Here is a 22720-nt window from a genome sequence, read left to right as displayed (position 1 = left end):
CATATCTCTAATATAAACCATGAAAACTGAGAAAGTGTGCATTTCTCGCAGCGTCAAACTTGCCTGATTACAGGAAGATCCTGTTATAAACTAAGAAAATATTTGACCTTTGAAAGCTGACAGTTCAAAACAAGCATCATATAATTTTTATAATTAATATACAGTGGGGGCCAAAAGTCTGAGTCCACAATGAAAATGACTAAGCCATAAACCAATAAATAGGGAATTAGGATTTTGAACATTTTAAAATAAAGAAACATTATGTAAAATTACTAAGAGCCATTTAAGATTCGGCACTATTTATAGGTCAGTTATCAAACGCAAATTAAATTTCCATTGAACATAACACATAATAAATTAGAAAAATACAAAACTGAATAATTTCCAGTCTCTTTTTGACCTCGCTGGATATTGCAGTGTATGAAAACAAATGATATTAATAAAATGATAATATAATTGTATTAATGAAGTATATTTCTCCTGGGTGTATGATGTGCAGTGAGTCTGACTCCATTAAAAGCGGAGCAAGAATCCTGTTCTGCCTAATGAGCTTCATGCTGGAGGCTCTTGAACTGACAGTGACATTGAGAAATGCTGAAAACATTAATTGACAGAACATCTGCAACACAGAGGATGGAGAAGTTACTGTGGGTTACAAAGGTAGTTTTCTAACTGCAATCATAAGTCATAACAGATGTTGCTCGACTAAACCTGCTTTTGAGCCAGAACGAAATTTCTAAAACAAAAACCGAGTGATAGTTTGCATTTAGAGCAATGATTATTACATTCTCATGTTCACTACTGAAAATTAATGATTTATCATGTGCTAAACAAAGCTAAAAGTTAATTTGCTACAACAATGTTCGAATTTAATGCGTGTATGACTAATGCAATAAACAATTTTTTTCATATTTATGTTGTTGTACGGTACTTTTCCAGACACACAGTTGTAAACTTTCCGACTTGAAGACACAAATATAGTTTGTATGTAAAAACACGAGATTGTTCTTAGACTGAGAGAAGCGTTAATGCCTTAAAAAGATCAAATAACATCTCTCCATTTACTAAACGGCCAAAACGATCTATCCTTCATCACAATGGTTAATACGCACCTCCAAGCCATTTATATTTTCTCTCTCCAAGCGCATGTTATTGGTTTAGTTTGTAATGCCTTTTCTTTCACTTGATTGGCCCGGACTAAAAGATCTCGGTGTACCAATTACAAAACAGCCATAAATCTCACAAATCTTTGGAGGCTTGCCATGTGCTCTAAATAAACACCGAATGTGAATCTACAACTCAATCTTTACAGCTCAACGGTCTGAGCACAGAGCTGCCTCTGGGATTTGTGGGAAAAGCGTGATGTCATCACAGTCCTCCTGAGAGTCAGCCTCTCTTGTTCTAATTAGGGGAAGATGGCTATAATTTACCCGGTCCAGAAATCAGGCAGCCATGGGGTGTTTCAGCAACCTACAACCGCTGCAATGACGCACATGCCCCCCTTTACCAACTTCTGGATGTCAGTCGACTATCACGCCTCGTGTATCCGCCATAATAGACACAGAGCTGTTATCAATGGCCTTTCCCAAAGGAATATACTCTTCTTAAGCCAAGAATGAGAGAATCACTTCCTCATCTAAAGGGCCTTGTTTGTTTTCACGTTCAGGTTTGTTTATGCACGCTAGAAAAATGTGCAGCAGCTCGCCGAGGAACGGAGCAAAACAGGCCCTGCTTGTGTTTCGTAAATCAGTCAGCATTTTACATGACGTTCTTGGATGGGCCGCACACACACATTAGAAATGCATCCAAAACAACAATTCTCTGCGGCGTTGAACAATCAGATTCAATCCTGTTGATAAGATGCAGGGCTGTATCTCCATCTGACTCGCAGAGAGAGGTTCATAAATCGTAGCGCTGACGCTTTCGGAGACAGAGGGAGGGAAAACACGAGCCGATCCCGGGCTGATTTTACACTGTCACACAATAAAACAAACCGTCTTGGTGCCGTGTGTCTGGCAAAGACACCAAGTAAGTCAGGCACTAAAAATAGCCGCGTCCACACACTGGTCAACCAATCTGACGGACTCCTGCTGCACACAAAAGATAAGAATGGATATATAAAAAAATAAACAATATATTTTTTTAACAAGAATTGAGCAACCTAATCCAAATATCAAAATATGAAAGTAATGTGGAATTACTTCTGGATGAACTCACAGCCTTAATTCAAGACATTAGAAAAACAATGTCAATTAGATTTTTAATTAAAGGATTATTCCAGTGCAAGTAAACATCCATTTACAGCATTTGTGCATAATGTTGATTGCCACAAAAATGAATTTCAACTCGTCCCTCCATACCAAGCATCTGGGTAACAGCGAGACATTTGCAATAGAAGTGAATGGGGCCAATCTGAAAACGTTAAAATACTCACTGTGTCGATAGTACGGTTTCATTTAAAGTAACATACATAAGCAATACACAGGGTCAGGCAGCAAGTATTAAAATTCATTAAATCAAGCTCCACGTTTTGTCTTGTAAATCCTATTAAATGCAGACCCAGGTTATTTCAATTGTATGGTTTACTGAAAAAAAAAAAGTCATATATATAGATACACTAACTATTTAATAAATTGCTGTAGTAATAAACTACTCAAAATGGTGGCTTATTTTGTTCTTGATCCTGACATTAACAAAATAAGCCACTATTTAGTCTTGCAGCTGTATTTCTTTAATATATATATATAAATAAATTGGAAACCTGCTAGTAACCGCCATTTCTACAAAAATAGCAGGATGATTACATATTTATGTAACTGTACCAGTCCTGTATATTCTGTTACTCCACAAGTGTGGCTGTACGTGACATTCTTGAAAACGCTCTTGAACTCTGATGAATTAATCTGTCAATGGGAAGAAAAGTCTATAAAGTTACATCCTGATTCCGGACAATTAAAGAATCCAGTCACCAACTGGTTTCATTTACCCAAACTAAATCAAAGCCATAAAACTCCAGACTCCAGTGTGATGAGATGGTGGAAAAGCAGCATTAAGAAATGGAGACGGAGAGGTCTGATCACTGTACAGCATGACTGATGCTGAGGGAACACGGGTTTGAAGCGAATGTGTGAGACCAAGAGAAGTCAAACTTACTGTGTCCACTCCCTTTTAAGGCAAAGGTGCACAGCTGAAAAGTATCAAAAATTGTGTGTGCCATCATGTATTTTTATTCTTATAAACATGCAAACATCAATCTCCAAAGCACTTCACAAAAGGAGCAGTGTTGTAATTGTTTCGGTAATTGAAATAAAGCTAAAATAAAACCAATATAGATGAAAAACAAATGGTCTTGGCAACTAACTAAAATAAGTTGGTTTATAAATTAAGTTGAAGTACAAACATAAAATAATTTAAAGCCAAGTAAAGAAATGAAAACTGAAAATATAAAGAAGCTATTCAATATATATATATATATTATAATATATATCACACACACACACATAGTATCACTTACCCTAAAGTAAATGTTAATTAATATTACTCCGCACTTCTATTAATAGGTTTGGTTTACGGTTAGTTGCATGTAATTATGCATTATTTACTTTTATTACAACACTACGTGTAACAGACCCTATAAAAATAAAGTGTTCCCTGAAACATACACCATTTTTGTGGCACATGGAGATGCAGGGTTGCCAACTTTGGGACTTTGGAGTGAGACTGTAAAACATTTTTGGTAACCCTAATTTTAAAAATGTCAGTCCCTGTTTACTTAGCATAAACCCTGATTTATTTTGAAAAAATAAAAAACCCTAATAGAATGGGAACGCTTTTTCAAAATGTACAATTAATTTATTGATTGCACTATATAAAAAAATAAAGATAGAGGTGATTAAATAACAAACATGTAAAACAATAACATTAAAACAATAAGAAATCTAAAAACAAAGGTACACAGTTACTCCACCTCCCCAGAAAACCACAACACAAGTTTCATAAATTAGGCCTGTTGTATCACAGTAGCAGTTTGGCCTGCTTCACTACCTCTGCAAGAGCTCGTATCTGAAGCAGGGTTCAAGGCTGCTCATCTTCATTGTCATGACTGATGACAGGGTGCCATCAAGTGACAGTGTTCCTGGTGTCAGTCTTGTTTAGGCCAATAACTGAAAAGGTTCGCTCAGCATCCGCATTTGAGTGTGGCAGGCTCAACATATAATAAATAAATAATTTGGAGGATTTAAAATGCCACTTGCTCAATTTGCCAAAACATAATTTGTACCATGAGCCTATTTTTTATTGAGCAATTAGCTAGCCCACATAACGCACGTCAGACGTTTGCAACTACAGTTGAAGTCTGTACTCTCGGCACACAGACTGATTAGGTAAGGCTACGTCTGTAGTGACAAGGCACACCATTTTATTATCCGCTTACCTTGGTTGTCAACCAAAACCGTATCAGCGGCTCCGACTCCGAACCTATATGCTCCGAACTCTCTGAACTTTTCACACGCAACTGACGTATCAGGAGCAATGTTTTCAGCGAATCAACGATCGGAGAACGTTGTCGGCAGATGTTACAGCTGTGGGCTGCTCTCCTGTCATTAATACGCTATGGTCTAGTCTAGTAGTCAACAGAAAATTAACGGATTGAGAGGGGAGAAAAATTTATTTACATGTCTTGCGTGTGCGTGAGATTGATGCTGAATGCGTGAGTTGGCAACCCTGCTTAGATGTAGTGTTTCAAATCAATCGCTTCTTAGGTTCATTTTCATTTAGTACGTTGCCTTAATAGGCAGCTACCTATGCAGTAAACTAGAGAAGGCAGCTCATTAAGTTTAGGAACAGAGCTGGAATCTGAGAACGAGAGTGTGCCTGTTACTACGAGTGCAGTGCACTCTTTCTCAGTGTCCATTAGCTATTGGATATGATATTTCTCTTTTCATCCCACACAAGCACGTCAGCCGTGAGAAACACGCGGGAGGCTCGTCAGGGGAGAGTGTGTGAGGGAATGGATGTAAATGGACCCTTACCTGCACTGCAGAATCTGAGCTGGAGTGAAATATGCTCTCTGTTGTGCTACAAACAGATTTAGGTCACTTGCTTACCTTCTCTTCAAAGGCCCTGGAGAGAGAACATTAGAGCTAATGGTATAACAGCGTGAAAACAAAGGAGTCGGATGCTTTGGGACTTGGAAAAGAAGTCTGAATACAGCCATACTATAATAAAAACAGCATCTGTGTGTGCAATATGATGGAAAATATTCCAGTAAGCTGCCACAGCCCAAATATAATGTGAACGGTTTGATTTTTAAGGCTTTTGTTCCTCAATCTTCAGTAAAGCCATGTAGAGTAACTGAAATGAAAGCAATATATGAATATTGAAAACACCGCAATAACAACATTTAGAATTTCCACTGTAACTGTAAATCCAAAAAAATTTTTTTAATACTAAATATCTTTACAATTATTTCGGTCTAGAAGCACCTGGAATATTCAAAATCGTGCAATGCATTCAGTGTTTGAGTCACTGAGCACGACTTGCCTTCAGGAAATATGAGTTTAGACACTCTATAGTGCAAATAATTCAATTGTGATGCATACACACGCAATGTTAAAACATCAGAGAGCATCTTTGCATTTACATCCTGCTTCACAGAGGAATTAAAGCACACTATGGATGAGACATTCAATTTGCATAGAGCAGAAAGTTCCTCCTTTTGAAGGGTGAAGAGGAATTTAGTTTGCCACTGAACTCATTCAAAACCAAATAACCTTATCAGGAAAGCCAAAACGTTTGGAAACCACAACACAAAAAGCTTTTTACCAAAACTGCAGCTTTAAAGCTATTATGCTATATTAAAAGGTTCCTAATTTAGTTTTGGAGTCTCCTACAATAGGTTTACATCGATCCAAGGTCAAAAAACACTTTAATTTTCTCATAACATACAACGCAGCATCACCTAATTTCTCAAAGAGTCTGAAAGGATTAGATAGATGATTCAATCTCTCTAAATCCCACTTTTCCTACTCTGCTCTGATTGGTCACATGGCCCAATCTGTTGTGATGAAGTGCATAGAAAAGCTCATTATGAGCAAACTACAGCTGGATGTCGGCCCACAGCTAGATCCCCATCACTTTGCATATAAACACCAGAGGCGCTGATGATGATGCTACCCTCAGGGGTGCGTTACTTCTCCAGTCCTGTCCACACTGCACACTAATGAATGACATACAGTACTGCTAACAATTATACGATTAGGTTTTCTGACGACACAGCCATCCTGGTCAGAATCAATTGCATATAAACATGAGGTTCAAAACTTTGTCCAGTGATGTGACAAACATTCTCTTACTATCAACACTAAGAAAAATGGTGTTTGACCCCAAATCCATTGGAGATCACTTAATGACCTTATCAATGACCAGAATATAGCCCAGGTTGACTCTTAGGGGCTGTTTACACCTGGCCACTTCATGTGTTTTCTGTGATCGGATAGCTATATGATCGTGAAAAGGCCAGGTGTAAATGTCCTCCGAAACGCATTCGAGACTGATTTCACCCGATCGCTCAAACCACTTCAGGAGGAGATCTGGGACACATTCCTGACGAAACTGGACAAGTGTAAATGCATCTGGTTGTTGAAACCACATATGTAAATTGGACTCCTCCCAACAACGCTAAAAAATAAACGTATGAGAGCGTGTTATAGGCTATATATCATGTTATAGTCAGATATGACTAAGCATCTACTCATCAAGCCAACGTGCACTATCGCAAATCAAAGTGAAAGTCGCAGACGCTTAACACACAATCATCTTCATTAAAAGTAAAGAAACTAAATGATCTTACCAGGGCTGTTGCCGCTCTCTCTTATTGCGGTCTTTTGATTTTGAAATTAGTTGATCAATAAAATGCAGCTCCTATCTGTTGCTTTCGGTGACGTGAACTCCATTAAATCTGCGTATAGCGCGGGAATTGAATATCGGCTTTAAATCCGTTAAAAAACACATTTATGTGACCAGGTGTAAATGAAATCGTTTTGATAAATCAGATAGCGATCCGATCTGAGAAAACGCATGAAGTGGCCAGATGTAAACATTCCCTTAGATATTTGGGCATACACATTGACAATAAACTGACATGATGGAGTGCACACTAGAAAACGTCTGTAATAGGGTTCAACAGCGACTATTTCTTCGTAGGTTGAGGGTCTACGGTGTTAACCAGACTTCTACCATGCTGTAATTGAGAGCATTTTGCGGTATGGCATCTCAGCCTGGTTTGGCAATCTCAGTGTACAGCTGAAAGCCCAGATTACACGGCTAACACAGAGAGCCATGAAAATGATGGGAGTCAAGCAGCAGCATCCCACACTCCAGGCTGTCTTTGATGAAATCATCACCAGACAGGCCCAAAAAATGATCTCAGACCCCATCCATGTCCTTCAGCTTATTCCTTCAGGAAGACGCTTTAGGTGCAGGCTTAGTTGCTTTAAGAACTTCTTTGTCCCAGTCCATCAAAGGCCTAAATGACAAATCAAATCAGCCAGAGGTTTACCCCTATAATGCGGTTTTTAATTGTAATTTTATTTTGATACTTTTAAGATACTATTAAGATGAGTACAGGTGTGTTGTACGACAGGCAGTGTGCAATTGGTTTGTTGACAGCATGTGTATGTACTGTATGCATGTATTATGTTACTTATACTTAGACAGCAGACACTATAATGTACGAGTGCAAGACTAATTTTCTTTGGGAAAAAAAGTCTAATCCTATCCCATCTTATATCTGAATTTTAGCACTTGAAACACAGTGATACGAACATTAACAAGCGGTTTTACCACATCAATTCCAGTACGAATCCTTTGGAATATGGACGTGCATGTAAAGTGGATTCGCAATGCAGAAAGCGGCATCTTTTCGACAACTCGCATGTTGCTTTTTAGCTAAAACTACAGTATTTACGGGTCAAAGTAGACGCAGCCAATGAAGACTATAGGCTGGCATTATGCAAATCTGTTACAAACCTACAGAAGCGAGACTGGATTTACTTACGACTCGAAACAGGAGTTAAGAATCTATTCTTTATTTTAGGAGACAACTTTATTTGCTGTGTACTTTGATCTTTAAAAGACGTTTTACATTCACAAACAGCTATATTACACACTGCATGAAAGGACATTTTCTAAAAAGCATTATGGGGGCACTTTAAAAATCGTAAAATAATATCTGTTAAATAATAAGTGTTCTGCAAGATAAGTTGGCCAACACACCCAATTAATTTTAGCAAGAAACTAAATTTGCAGTGACTTATTTGAGAGAAAACGCATTCTTAAAATGTAAATATGCTTAGAAGATTGAAGCCTTAGTTTTTTTTTTTTTTTTTAGTTATTCACCTTTATTCTCTTGGTGGTTTAGCACATTTAGGCAAGGTGTATTTTCAGTAGTTTCTCCAAAAATAAATAAAATAAACCAGTCATGTGCAGCTCTGTGATATATAGTTTCTTTAGGACAACAGTCCCATTGTATGCGCGCCGTCAGAAAGCAGCTGTTGTGTATTACTCGCAATTAAGACGTGCTTGTTACTCAGTGGTACGTTAGACTATAAAAACTCATTTGGAAAGTCAAACACAGACCCAAATACTATGATTATATTCAATGCGAACGTTGACTACAACTACACTGTTACATGAACACCAAAAAATGCAGCATGTATCTATTGCATTAGACACAGAAAACTCACATATGCAAACTCGACACTATATGAAGACGGGTTAATTTAGCAAGACGGAAAACCCAAACCGAGTGTGACAATAGGCACACACGAGATTTTTTTTATGTAAACTCAAAAGCAGACGGTCAGGTGTCCAGCAGGCATATTCAGGGCATGTGTGCACGTCTGACACTGAGCTAAAGGTCCTGGCAGACGGCCTACACGTCAACGCTTGCAAATCTGCCCTAATAAAACGACTCCCAGATGCCCCTGGCCTCCTCACTGCTCATAAACAACAGTCCTGTGTGAGAAACACGAGGTTTATATGGGCTGGAACCAGCGTTAGCTGCAAACAAACAAACAAAAACTGATTTTTTTTATAGAATTTTCAGCTTTACTAAAAAAGACAGAGTTATGATCTCTAAGTATGGGGAACAGGGGAGAGGATTATTACATAATCTAAGAAGCACCATCATTATTGATCCTATAGTTCTCCTATGTGCATTAGCCTAAACGCTAGTGTTAGCTTTAGCACCATTACATTGAGATGTCTATACACTCCTTGGCTGGAGCAAATGCACAAACGGCGCACACGGAAGAACGAGAACATCTCATCCTCATCATCAGTAGGTGGAGCAGCAGTTACAAGACTCTGTGCACGTGTTCGGGAAAGAAAAAGAGAAATCACTCCTTTTTTGATTCTCATACTAGCAAAAAATGGGAAGAAAAACACTCAAATATGTCTATGGAAGCATTCACATCATCCAAAACTATTTAGCTATCACATTCTGTACAATTATGTTTTCTGTTAGCCTGTGGCTTATTACGTCTATCTACAGTACAGTAAAATTTCCGAAGTACAAAAATATATTACAAATCTCCTGGAATATTTACATGGGCACTTTCTTGACCAAAAAAAAGAAAAAGAAAAGGAAAAATAGTAATCAGGACTTGTAAGAGCTTGTCAGCAGATTTGATGACGCAGGGAAGGAAAATTAAAACTTCAACCGTGGAACACAAGCCATCCTCCCAGATAGTTAAAAGTCCAGCATCGACAGAGTACACAATTTTGTGCCTTTTTTTCCTCTTCAAGGGATAAAAACACACATTAAAAATTCACTGCATGCTTTGGCAGACTCTGAGCTTTAAAAAGAAAAAAAAAGGGGAGAAAGTGTGTGTGTGGGGGGGGGGGGGGGGGGGGGGGGGGCAAAGGGAAAAGAAGTCCTGTCTCAAAAGATCCGCACGTCCACTTCGGTTTGGGTACGTCAGCAGGCACTGACAGAAGCCGCCCTCCCCACCCAGTCTTCTAGAAAAACATCCTGAAAACAAGCAGAACCTACTTTAGTACGACGCACACACACACGCATATAAACGCACAACGACTCCAGAAAACACGTCATTTCCAATTGAATTTCTGTACCACAAACAGCATAACGATGCATAAAGCTGCTCTTCAGAGCACGCTAGACCCCTCAAGATGACGGGCATCTGTCCGTGCTCCTGTTATTCACCGTGGCACACCGTAGGCTGTGTGGGGAACTGAAGACATTAACATGCATGAATACATGCGCTTCTGCCCACAAAGCGTTCGCCTTGACCACATGCTCAGAATGCATCACATTCCACGCCAATGGAAGAGTCTGGGTAAACAAACTCCTACTAGAGTCTAATAAACACAGAAATGATGTATTACGGTCGATTAATAGTGCCTCTAACAATCCTGGAATCATGGTTTACATCTGTGGGAGAAGGTCAGAGGTGAGTTTAGAGTATCTGTGACCCAGGCGGATAGTATCGTCAGCTTTGATTAATTAATCTTCTCTTGGATCGAAGGTTATTTATTGATCTCCCACCCACATCCCCCTTGAGATCACGAAGCCGGCGTGTTGCATGTTTAGGTTTGGAAAGGGCATTTCTCGTTACAGTGACACCGGCGCCATCTGCTGGAGAAATTCATGTCAACTTATCAGCAGGAAAGCTGTCGCTCCCGTCTAGAACTTCAAAACACGCGGCCCACGGCAAGCTCAAACGAGGAAGAAGTCAACGGCTCCTTTGCTCTTAACGTTACAGGTAAAGTTTAAGTGAGCTAATGTCACCTGTAGACGTTGGGATCCAACAGCACCGCTGTGTCCTGAGGAAGCTGGGAGAGGTGGACCACTTTGGTCTTCAGCTGAGGACGGTCACTCTCGCTGATCCAAGCGTCTGGAAGTCTGTACAAATCAGAAAGACAGAAAAATATGGGTCATTTGTGCATACAGAATAGCATACTACCAACTACTTTTAAAGAAAAGTAGAATGCAGTGTGCATTTGTGCATAGTATGGAAATGTTTTGCATGGGTTGACCTGTCCTGCTGCGTGTCAAAATGTGCAACACAATATACCATGTATTCTGTAGCATGCAGAGCACATTGCATTGTGGGATATAGTACTCTACAAATCCAGAGCATACTGCATAGGATAACATATGCTATAGTGCAACACACAACCAGAGCATACTGCATGAAGTACACAAAATAAAATGTGCCATATTTTTAGTATGCTGTGCACATTGCATTGTGTGCACAGCCAGAGCTTACTGTATTGGATACTATATCCATCAGTATAATGCAATGCACTCATCATACTACATGTGTCAAGTTGTGCAGTATAGAACCAGGGGACACTAAAGGTATAGGACATTGAATTGCAGGACATCCAATCTCCAATGTGATGATTAAAACCATAATAAATATTAACAATGATCCACATCATCTTAACTTATTTAGTCAATTATTTTATTTTTTGTTTTAAAATAATACTAAACATGCAATTAAATATATGTTATATCACAAAGTATTCAACAACAGACAAGAATAATATGCAGTAAAGGGTTCAGTCAAGTACACTGAGCCCTTGCAAAACAGAATACTAGTGTGCATACAGTACGTAAGCAGTATGCTAGTATTTGATTCCAAACATAGCTTACATATAAATATTAGCATTTGCCAGATAACACACAGCCCTTCATTCCTCCAACACACATTCCACAATGAGATTATTAAAATGCTTCTTTTCCCCTGCTGTTATTTCATGGAGGAGCCTTGTTTGGCTCCGGCTTGTTGTGGTGACCCAGAAATCCATTTTAAACATCTCCTGAGACGGCATCTTCTATCTGTGTTATCGCTGAGCTGACAAACATTCCTCCAGCTCAGATTGATGTCCGACTCGGAATAGCAGTGTGCACACGCACACAGTCCTGTGAGGAGGTTTGCATAAGTGTAAAGGTATGCAAACGTACCAATTATCACAACACGGACCATTTTAGCTGGCTGGGCAATCAGCAAAAAGGTTAATTCACCATAGAAGTCATTTTTGGATAACACCAGTTTAAGCTGCGCTTCAGGATTAAATCTCAGATTTCGCTGTATCTACACTAAAATGGTGAAATTACAGTGGGAATGTGAGAACGGTTACAGGTAACGATCAAAGGCAAAGCCATGGAAATTGTCTAAGCCATGGAAATGTTGAGAGCAAGAGGATACCCTTTAAAAAGTATTTGGGTTGGACAAACTTCAAAAGACGGTTTGTTTCCAGGTGGGTGGCGATTCACTCAGGCCAGCACTCTTCAATCCATTCGACTTGACATTAATGTGGACATTTACCACATTAATCTGAATGCTCAGGTGGGTCTGATGCATCGCTGAACATGGAGGACACAAGAAACTGAGAGTAAAGTGAAATAAACAACAGATGAGGAAGAAAAATGGATTTAGTGAGATAGGAAGAAAAGAGAAGAAAAGGGATTGAAAGAAGTAAAGTGTGTAAAAATATGAGAAGGAGGAGACACAGGGAGTGATGCATGTTACCTACAATTTTTTTAGATGAAGTTTACACAAGCATAAAATTCCCCAATGATCAACACTTGGCTTGCCAAAATGTCTCGTATAAAGAGCACATTGGGTCTAAAGTTGATCTTCTATTTTTAGTACGATGAATGCAATGGAAGCGGCATCAACCACAACTTCCTTTGTGGCTCATTATTTGATCAGAACAACAAAGTTTTATACAAAACTTTGTAATGCATAACGATGATCTGTTAATAACGGGATGAGAACTGGACACTAAAATTTCAAGACGCAAGGTAATGTGACAAATGTAGAACACTATTGTCTGAAACTAAATATGCATACTTCAACTATACAGGTGAAACTCGAAAAATTGATTTTTTTTGCAAAAGTTCAGTAATTCAACTTAAAAAGGTGAAACATTTTTATGATTATGGCTTACAGCTTATGAAAACCCCAAATTTAAAATTAGAATATTGTGAAAAGGTTTTCATAAGCTGTAAGCCATAATCATCAAAATTATAACAAATAAAGGCTTGAAATATCTCACTTTGCATGTAATGAGTCTATATAATATATTAGTTTCACCTTTTAAGTTGAATTACTGAAATAAATGAACTTTTGCACCATATTCTAATGTTTTCGAGTTTCACCTGTATATAGCTTAGTATGTGAAAGAGAGCATGTCTGAATTCATAAAACCGCAGGCAAAAAGTACCTGGATGACCTACTATTTCCAGCGAGAAATAGTACTATCCCATGAGACCATGATAGAGGATTTGTGAATAGCAGTGAAGCGACGCAACTGACGCTGGAAGGTCACACTACAATAACAACATGATGGATGATGTCCATATTACATTCATACTGTATAGAACTTCTATTTTTTTTTACGTTCATGAATTAAGTACTTATTCAAAAGAAGTACAAAAGCCATTGTGCTGCATACTATTTCACATAATTGAACTTTTTATTATTATAAAAAATATTTCAATACAAATTACATTTAAAACAATAATAATAGTAAGCAACTAGCATATGTAGTAGCAATATGTAGTATGCTAGTTGTTCATTCTGCACGCAGTTGTTGAGTTCATCTGAATCTCTGCACACCAGGAGACACACACGCTGGAGGGAGGAATGCTAAACCTCTCCTTTGGGATTAATAACATCTACACAGTCAGCTGTAGATCAGTCTGTGTGTTTTTAAGGCAGTTAATGTGACTTCAGGAGCCTCAGAACCATCGGTCTGTGACGTATATCGGGTCATACATGTGTGTGTTTTGAAGCATCAGTGCATAAGGACACCCTCAGGTGGCTCCTGACTCATAAACGGCTGACATTTAGTGCAGAGCCCTGAGGTGAGTGGTGCGCTTTCATATACTCACATGTCCTCCGGCATCCAATGAAGCAGCACCTTCACCTTCCCAGAATCCTCCTTTCGCCTGGCAATCACCTGCTCAATTGCACACAATGAAAAGGTCTATGAGAACTCCTTTATAGGTTAAATCCGTGCTACATCTACTGGCTGTGTGCTTGTAAAAGAGCTGGTTAAATGGGACAGTTTTCATGGGGTTTTGTGAGCAGCAGGCGAGGCTGTGAAGAGGAGGGCCTGTGCAGCTCATTAACAGTTTAATTAAAGACACAGGGGAGCAGCGGCGCAGACAGGCGCTACTGGACCGTGAGAGCCAAACAAGTCCCGACTTGAGCTTGATGGCTATGGAAAGCAGTCATGCTGATGACTAGTATATACAAAGAAGAAACGCTTTCTCTTGATTCAGCAATTCAAGACAGAATCTACACAAATTTCCAAAGTATTTTCTCTATACTAAAGACATGGGCTGCTTTGAAATGTAATACTAGTACAGAATACAAAGTGTATTTAAATGTATTGCCATATCAGCTTTTCAGGCTATTAAATTGTAGATACAGATTTAACGAACAATACATTTAATAAAATTCAACTTTCAAAATGTAAAAGAGAAGAGACAATTTTACTTGTAATATTTTTCCTTATCCCAGATACCGTATTTTCCGGACTATAAGTCGCACTTTTTTTCAGTTTGGCTGGTCCTGTGACTTATAGTCAGGTGCGACCTGTATATCAAAATGAATTCATATTGACTGAGATGAACCAAGAGAAAACATTACCGTCTACAGCCGCGAGAGGGCGCTCTAGTTAGCGGAGTTGTTCAGAAGCGACACCGAGTAAGAACAATGTATTCAGTGAGGAATGAGATTGCGGGAGCTTGGTGAACTTGCTTACCGGTAACTTGTTGAACTCGCTGGCTTATGTTAATCTATTCAGCCTCCCAGGTATATGTTCTTTATGCTATTGTGTAGCTGAATAACGATTAATGTGTGACATTAACACACCGGACACCTTCAGCCTGTTGTTCTGTGTGCTGTTGTGTAGTTGAATAACTTGCCTTTCCAGATTAAATGTCTGTTCTTGGTCTTGGATTTTGTGAAATAAATTTCTGAATAAATGTGACTTATAGTCCAGTGCGACTTATATATGTTTTTCCCCTCTTTATGACGCATTTTTTGACTGATGCGACTTATAGTCCGGAAAATACGGTATATACTGTGAACATGCTACTACTTAAAAAAAAAAAAAAAGAGCTCACTGTGTAATGTACAATGTGTACAGCAGAAATAGTATGCTAGTGATCCAGCTTGCTTAAGGTCGTGAAGTGTGGGTACTCACCGTACTGTGAAACACGACGCTGTGGCCCTTGCCCTGGCTCTCAATATGAGTCGCCAGATTGAGGCAAATGGCACGATGACGGATTGCATCCATGGTCTGAGCATCAAAAAAGTCGTGAGGTCGCGCTGATGGGAGGAAACAGACCAGAGTTAGAGAGAAGGAGTTCTGAAACAAGAGCTGAATACGGATTAAAGATCAAAGATACACTGACACTTACGCAACGACCGACGCCGTTTGTACTTGAGTTTCCTCCGTTTGTTGATGCCCGCTTTGGAAGGCGACTCTTCCTTCACCTTGGTTTGGCTAGAGAGTTTGGAGGAATTCTGGGAGCTGAAGTGGGTTGGCACGTGGCGCGCTAGACCCCCCTGGGAGGCGAAGGTGGCATTGCAACCGCCCACCACACACTTCACAGAGAGAGAGAGAGAACGGTCAGAGTAATTATAGTAAATGAAAAACTGGTATAGGGTTATAATTACAGGATGAGTACTGTGGACAGCATTTTTATTGCAAAGCCAAACAAAAATATAACAGTATGCAAAACGTTATACTACTAGAATTACAGTATGAACACGTAGGGTGCATCTTGCAAAAGTCAACATTTGAAGTGGATCAAAACCTTTCATCAAAGTTATACATGAATTTGACCTGTTCTTGTGGTAGGACAACTTTGATTAACTTTTTTGATCCAATGTTGACTACTGTATTATAAATCAAATTAAAACCAAAATGTGCATGTGTGTGTGCATGTGTGCAAAGAAGAGGCTGACCTTGAAAGGTTTGTCTCCGCTGTGTGACAGCATGTGTCTCTGGAGCCAGCTTTGACTGGTGGATGGTGTGTTATACACCTTACAGCCTTTCCAAAGACACACGAAAACCTGCAGGGAACAGGTGTGCAAACAATGAGCAATGGAAGAATTTCAGTCAGTACATCAAGAGCATACGCCTCAAAAAGAAAACCTGAGAAAATATATTTTTGTTACATGTTTTGTAGTACATAAAGCATGCACACACACACTGACCCCGCCGCGCTGTCCGTCCACGTGCAGTCCGCGGATGTGTTCGGCCAGGTCCGGGCTGGTGTTGAACAGCATGTGGCACTCATCCCAGCAGCAGGGGTAAGATGAGCCCTTCGTGGAGGAGGAAGAAGCCCCACCGTGACCGTTCATCATAGCTGGAGTAGAACGACCACTGGATGCGATGCTCTCCATGTCCATGAGAGTACTGCTGATACTGAAACACACAGATATATGATTATTTTGATATGCATATATAGGTATGGTGCAACTATATTTGTTTTGCCGCCTGATATGACAGTAAACCTGGACTTTATACAAATATTGGTGCGTCAAAAGCATTTTAATGCCCTTTTCATTTTATGTTTTCTGGATTAAATCTCACATTAACGTTGATTATTTGCTAAAATTATCCATTTTAGTTTATTTGTATGCACAAAACTGGCCCTAACACACACACACACACACACACACACACACACGATGTGATGGACATAAAGAGATTAAAAGTGACGTCTTGTGGCATCGATAAGCAGTACGACACAAAATAAAAATGGGGAAGTTATATTGAGTAGCATGACTAATTTAGAAACTTTATCTCAATTTTAAATGGAAAATCAGCAATGCAGCGCCCACGTTATGAACCATGAGTCTTTGTGAACGGTAAATGAGGCCAGTGCCGTGGGGCAAGCACCTAACCGTGACACACAAACGCTTTTGAGCAGCTGTGCAGTGTTGGAGAGGACAGCGGTAAACTACCACAGTAAAGCCCCATGAACTCCAGTGATTGTGACTGAATGACTCCTGAGGGGAGAGGAGGGGCTCACACACACACACACACTTCCATCTGTTGGTTCCTTTCAGACTTCACTGCCCACAACTGACGCTAAATCCCAGGATGTGCCAGAGAACAGGATTCTGGGTAATCACAGAGACAAACTCCAACTGCCAGTCTGACTACCGATGAAGTGATAAAGTGTTCACATCTGCAAAACCCACAAGTACGTCAATGATTTTTTTGCTAAAAAAATGATTTTTACATTTTCTGAAGAATGCACATAAATGGTGCAGGCACTAAAATGCAATATTAGTATTATTATTATTGCGATTAAGATAACAATTAGCCTGGGTTTCCCCATACTGCCTTTGCGCAGCGCGATTTTATTCACGCTGAAAGGCAGTCTGGATACCATGGACCAGATTTTCGCCTCATCTAGGGAAGCAATCACAGAACGGGGAGGGAGCAGCAAGACGATGACGACATCTATGCCACACAACTAAGCAGTTTGTTTATATCCATATATACCTTCGACCCTCATGTTTATCTTGCACAAACGGCAATAGTCGCTGAACGTCATTGTTTACACAAAAATATCTTACCCATCGTCTTCTTCCTTGTCTAATTTCTGTCGCTCTACATACGTCATCTGGTATAATGGAAACGATTGGCTATGAGCTACGTACAGGCGCATTTGATAGACATTCTTAGCACCCAATAAACGGCGCCGGGCATTCGTAAACCACGCCTCAAATACGAGAAAATGCACATGTGGTTCCCAGACCCAAGTCTCAACGAGAATTGGGTCTGGCGTTAGCCAGGCTAGATAACAATAGTGATGCTTGACCTAAAATTCTAGAATAAAATGCATTAATATAAGACTTGCATGCATAAACTGGGTTACTAAACAGTGAATTTTGAGTGACAGCGGTAGACCAGATCTGGCATATGAAAGACATTAGCATCAGTTTTTTCTTCTTCTGGAAGCTGTGGCAGTCTCGCTCAGCGCTGCACTCATGTGACAGACTACAAAGGGTGTTAAACCTCCACACACACACACATAGATCGCTTGGTCCAACTGGCTGATCAACACACACTGAGAATCTAACTCAGAAAACTGTGCCAAAACCTGCTTAAGTGGACAAGCAAACAATTAACACCTGCTTTTACTCAAACGCCCCATCCAGTGGAGTTCCCCTCCACCAGATCTCTCGAAACTCATTTGCTCTTTCACATATTTAAACTGGCACATACTGGTCTGGTGTTTGGCATCACTCACTAAACCTTGATGATTTCTAGAGCATAACAACACACATTTTGGTCTGTTCCTCACATGAAGCTTATCATATGACTTGGAGTACAGTGCTCATGTCATCTGGATTATTTTTTCCCAGTCCACAAATAAAAGTGCAAACAACAAAATTCAGTATCTCTTTAATAGGCACTTTTATGCTAAACTATTGATAAAACTTTACAATAAGGTCCCATTACTTAATGCATTAACTAACATTAACTATGAGCAATAGTAATTATTAATGTTAGTTAATAAAAATACAACTGTTCATTAATAGTTCAGGTCAATTAAATAAGATCAACAGACACAACTTTTGATTTACAGAATATTAGTAGGCCTAAATACTGAAATGAACATTAATAAATGCTTTAGAAATATTTTCCATTGTTAGTTAACATTAACTAATGTTAATAAACGGAACCTTATTGTAAAGAATTACAAAACTAACAGCTAGCCCAAATGACGAAACCATTTATCATTATGACTTGTGATTATTACAAACCTGCGCACATATATTCAAATGCGCATAACTATATAATTAATTATTGATGCGCACGTGAGAGAACGGTGTCGTCTTAGCGGTTTCTAAATTAATAACTAATGATAATTTCGACGGAAGTGAATCAATCAAAACTAACTTTAGCTGGAAAATAACATTATTCAAGAATCGCTATAAAGCCAAAACAATCTGTTACCTTAAATTATCACTTAATCACTGTAAAGCTGCTTTGAAACAATTTCTACATTGTTAAAAGCGCTATAAATGAAGATGACTTGACTTGACATGAATAACTTGGGCTACTTGTGGATCTGAAGGCAAAGAGCATTTCCAAAAGCTACACTATAAAGGCAGTTGTCGTGTGGTCTGGGTCATACTCTCCCAGATGTCCCGCACAAGAGTTACATTCAACCCCTCCAGCTGGCCGAACAGCAGGACTCAGGCCCTCCACTCGGATTTTAAGAGCTTTATTCCCACCAAAAGCTCGACAAAAACAGCACGTCTGGCACAGAGCAGGGATTCCCATCCACACACACACACACACACACACACACTCCCTCTTTCTCCTGCCTCCACCGCTGGGCTGTCCTGACACATTGTGCTCACTGTGATTCGTTCCACCGTGTCTGCAGATCCTCTATGGAGAGTTCCCATGTGCTGTGTGTGTGTGTGTGTGTGTGTGTGTGCCAGGCCATCTACAGCACACTCGAAACACATATTCTCCTGCCTTTAGAGTAATACAAATAATAAAAGAGCCAGCCTAGCATGATAAGTGCCATTAAACACTTGCACAACCGCACCCATGTCACCCTGGGGATGTGGAAAGATGACGAAAGGTCTCATGGTTTGGAGCGTAAAACCAGTTTAAAGCAAAGCATTCAGTTTGATAAGGAAGGGAGTCACAAAACCAGGCCGACGTCAACTTCCAGAGAAACCAAGTGTGGTATCTGCTTTAAACTGATACAACTTAAAGGTGAAACTAATATATTATATAGACTCATTACATGCAAAGTGAGATATTTCAAGCCTTTATTTGTTATCATTTTGATGATTATGGTTTACATTTTATAAAAACCCCAAAGCTATAAGCCATAATCATCAAAATTATAACAAATAAAGGCTTGAAATATCTCACTTTGCATGTAATGAGTCTATACAATATATTAGTTTCACCTTTTAAGTTGAATTACTGAAAAAAAAAATTAACTTTTGCACCATATTCAAATTTTTTGAGTTTCACCTGCATTATCCATCTACTTAAAAATAAAATCCAGCAAAAAATACTGATTTAACTGCACTTGAGGACAAAACTTGAACTGAATAATCACACTATTGTCTTCTGCTTTATATTGAAGCAACTTTTTGATGAAGATTGCAACATCCACACGTTATTGAACCGAACTGAACCACTCAGGCTGAATAACGACACTATTGTCTGAATCAAACCTGTTCATAATTGATGAACTTTACAGTTATTGAACTGAATCACTAAAGTGAATAATGACATTACAGCGGAATTTGAACTCTTAAATAATTAATGTTTGCATTATTAATTCTGTTACTTTCCTGTTTATCACTGTGACACTGCTTTGAAATCATTTCTATTGTACAAAGTGCTAAAAATTAAGGTAAGATGACTTGACAAAAAACTGATTGTTGTGATAAGCTTTGATTGTTCTGAAATGGCTAAACAATTAACTTTCATTGGATCTTTCTTCCATACACTGAACGTGAATGTTCACCGAGTCACTCTGACGAACATCTCCTTTTGTGTTTCTATGAAGGATTACGGCTGTGAACAAATAAACTCTGGGATAATGAGTTACTGCGGTGCCAAGAGACTCTTGAAATATGGTTCAAATACACCTGGGATTGTTGACAGATTGATGTTTTTCCACGACCGATGCAAATACAGAGCTAAGGCCCGTTCACATCAAGAACAATCACTATACAAATAAGTAATATATCACTGTAAAGTGCACACTTTTGTTGTTTGCCGCATTAAATGCTCAAGCTGAAATCTGATTGGCTGTCAATGTTTTTATTGTTCATCAGCTGGAAAATAATAATCGCTCTAAAAGTGATTCCAACTAAATCATTCCTCTGTGCCGTTAATGTAATATTTTTGGTGTGAACTCTGCTATTCTTTTACATTTACAACGATTTTCAGAACGATATCTTTATCTTTATAGTCCTAGATGTGGACGGGCCTTTATTCAGTTGTTCAAGTAAACTCAGAACCAATGTTGATGTTTTTTTTGATTGGGTTTCTAAAGAATAAACACCCAACAACAGTTCTTGCAGGTGAAGTAGTAATGAAATGAGTGTTGATTCAATAATTACTCGACTTCTTTGCAATTTTCAGTGAGATAGATGAAGCTTAAATACATAATTAACCAATTAGATTGCAAAACTCTGCATGAATAAAACTAATATGTACTAAATGTAAGTACATATTACATATTACCAAAACTAAATGTAAATGTAATAATAGTAATGTGAAGAGATTAAAATAGTGATTGTTAATATGCACACTATGCATTTAATAACGGGTATACAGAACCAATTTTAATGGTTTAAATTCTGCTTTTTGACATTAGACATGAACCCAAATGTATGTGTGATAAACAGCTTTATATTATATACACAATATTTTCAAGTGTATGAAAACTGATGTGCAGAATAGACATTATTTGTTGCATTTCTGCTTTTAGAACATAGTAATAAACGTCTATTAGACTACAGTTTACTCCTTACTAATAATAATAAGTCATAATTTTGCTGTTATTTATGCCTTAATTGTTTTGTGATCCTCTCTAATTGTTCAGCTACACATTTCTCGCTTGAGAGAGTGGAGTAATGATCTAAACAGCGCGCGAAAGGCGTGATTTATCACCAGAACTAACATGAAACGACAAATGATTCGGATGATGGGTTCACACACACACACACACACACACACCTGTCCTCCGAGTCCATGCGGCTGAGCGGTTCTCCGTCCGACGACGAGCTCATCACCTCCAGACTCGCGCGCCTCTTCAAGCCTTCGCCTTCGCCGGCGCCACTGTTGTTTTTCTCCGCCGGTGAAGACGCGTTTTCATCCCCTCTTTGTTCTCCTTTCATCGGCTCCACCGTCCCGTCTGCGCTACCGGGGCTCTTCTGCGGCTCTTTCTCCGGCTCCACTTCCATCTCGACATCCTCCTCGTTACCGCCGTCTCCCCGCGTGGTTTCCACCGGGCTTTGTTCGGTAGACTGGTGTCCGTTGAGCTTCTCATGCGTCTGCGCTCCGTCCATCTTAACGGCCGGTTCCGGATCGGCGGCGCGCAGGCCCGACTCGCTCCCCTCGCCGTTTTGTTCGCTCGGGTTGGCCGGCTCTTGCTCGGAACCGTCAGAAGTCGTCGAAGCCATCGGGTTCCGCTCGTGTGCGTGCGGTCTGGCCGGGTTTAAGCGACGGGAAACGGGTGAAACGCGGAGACTTTCGGCAACCGGACGGATCGTGGAACTGGAGGTTGGTCGGGGACGCGCGGGGAGGAGCGAGCGTGACGTCAGCGCTTATTATGAGTCCCTCCACGTGCTCCCAACACCAAATATCCAAAATGAAGTTGAAAAGTGTTAATTATTTAATGTCTGTCTGACATTTTAATATTGCTCATTTTAATTCAAAATGAGGCATTAATCTTAAAATTATTGTATGTTTATTTACCCTCGTTTCTTTAAGACAGTAAATAATAGTGACAATTTAATAGTGACAAATAGTGGCAATTTAAAACACCATAACGATACTTAGATCGTTAGATACAAATCTATATTTCCGTCGTTATTTGAACGTTTCTTCGAAAATATGGTTGAATAAATAATATTTAAATAAAATTAGACTAGAATCATTC

General features: G+C 39.3%; 1 protein-coding gene across 9 annotated transcripts in view; it reads right to left on the bottom strand.

The window, feature by feature from the left end:
• The window catches only part of aebp2 (AE binding protein 2), a 29877-nt gene extending 7473 nt beyond the window's left edge, over positions 1-22404 (bottom strand). For 2 of the 9 annotated variants that reach the window (XM_079624412.1, XM_079624409.1), the window contains exons 1-7: positions 21796-22398; positions 16269-16479; positions 16017-16124; positions 15467-15653; positions 15250-15374; positions 13928-13995; positions 10811-10924 (exon numbers count right to left, since the gene is read on the bottom strand). In XM_079624412.1, coding sequence (XP_079480538.1) covers positions 10811-10924; positions 13928-13995; positions 15250-15374; positions 15467-15653; positions 16017-16124; positions 16269-16479; positions 21796-22241 — 1259 coding nt within the window. In that variant the 5' untranslated portion in view covers positions 22242-22398. The other 7 variants (XR_013799159.1, XM_079624411.1, XM_079624413.1 and 4 more) reach the window with 7 other exon arrangements.
• Positions 22405-22720: the final 316 nt, after the last annotated feature.

The sequence above is a fragment of the Phoxinus phoxinus genome (assembly GCF_949152265.1).
Source record: "Phoxinus phoxinus genome assembly, chromosome: 9".
NCBI lineage: Eukaryota > Metazoa > Chordata > Actinopteri > Cypriniformes > Leuciscidae > Phoxinus > Phoxinus phoxinus.
This window is presented reverse-complemented; position numbering and strand designations above follow the sequence as displayed.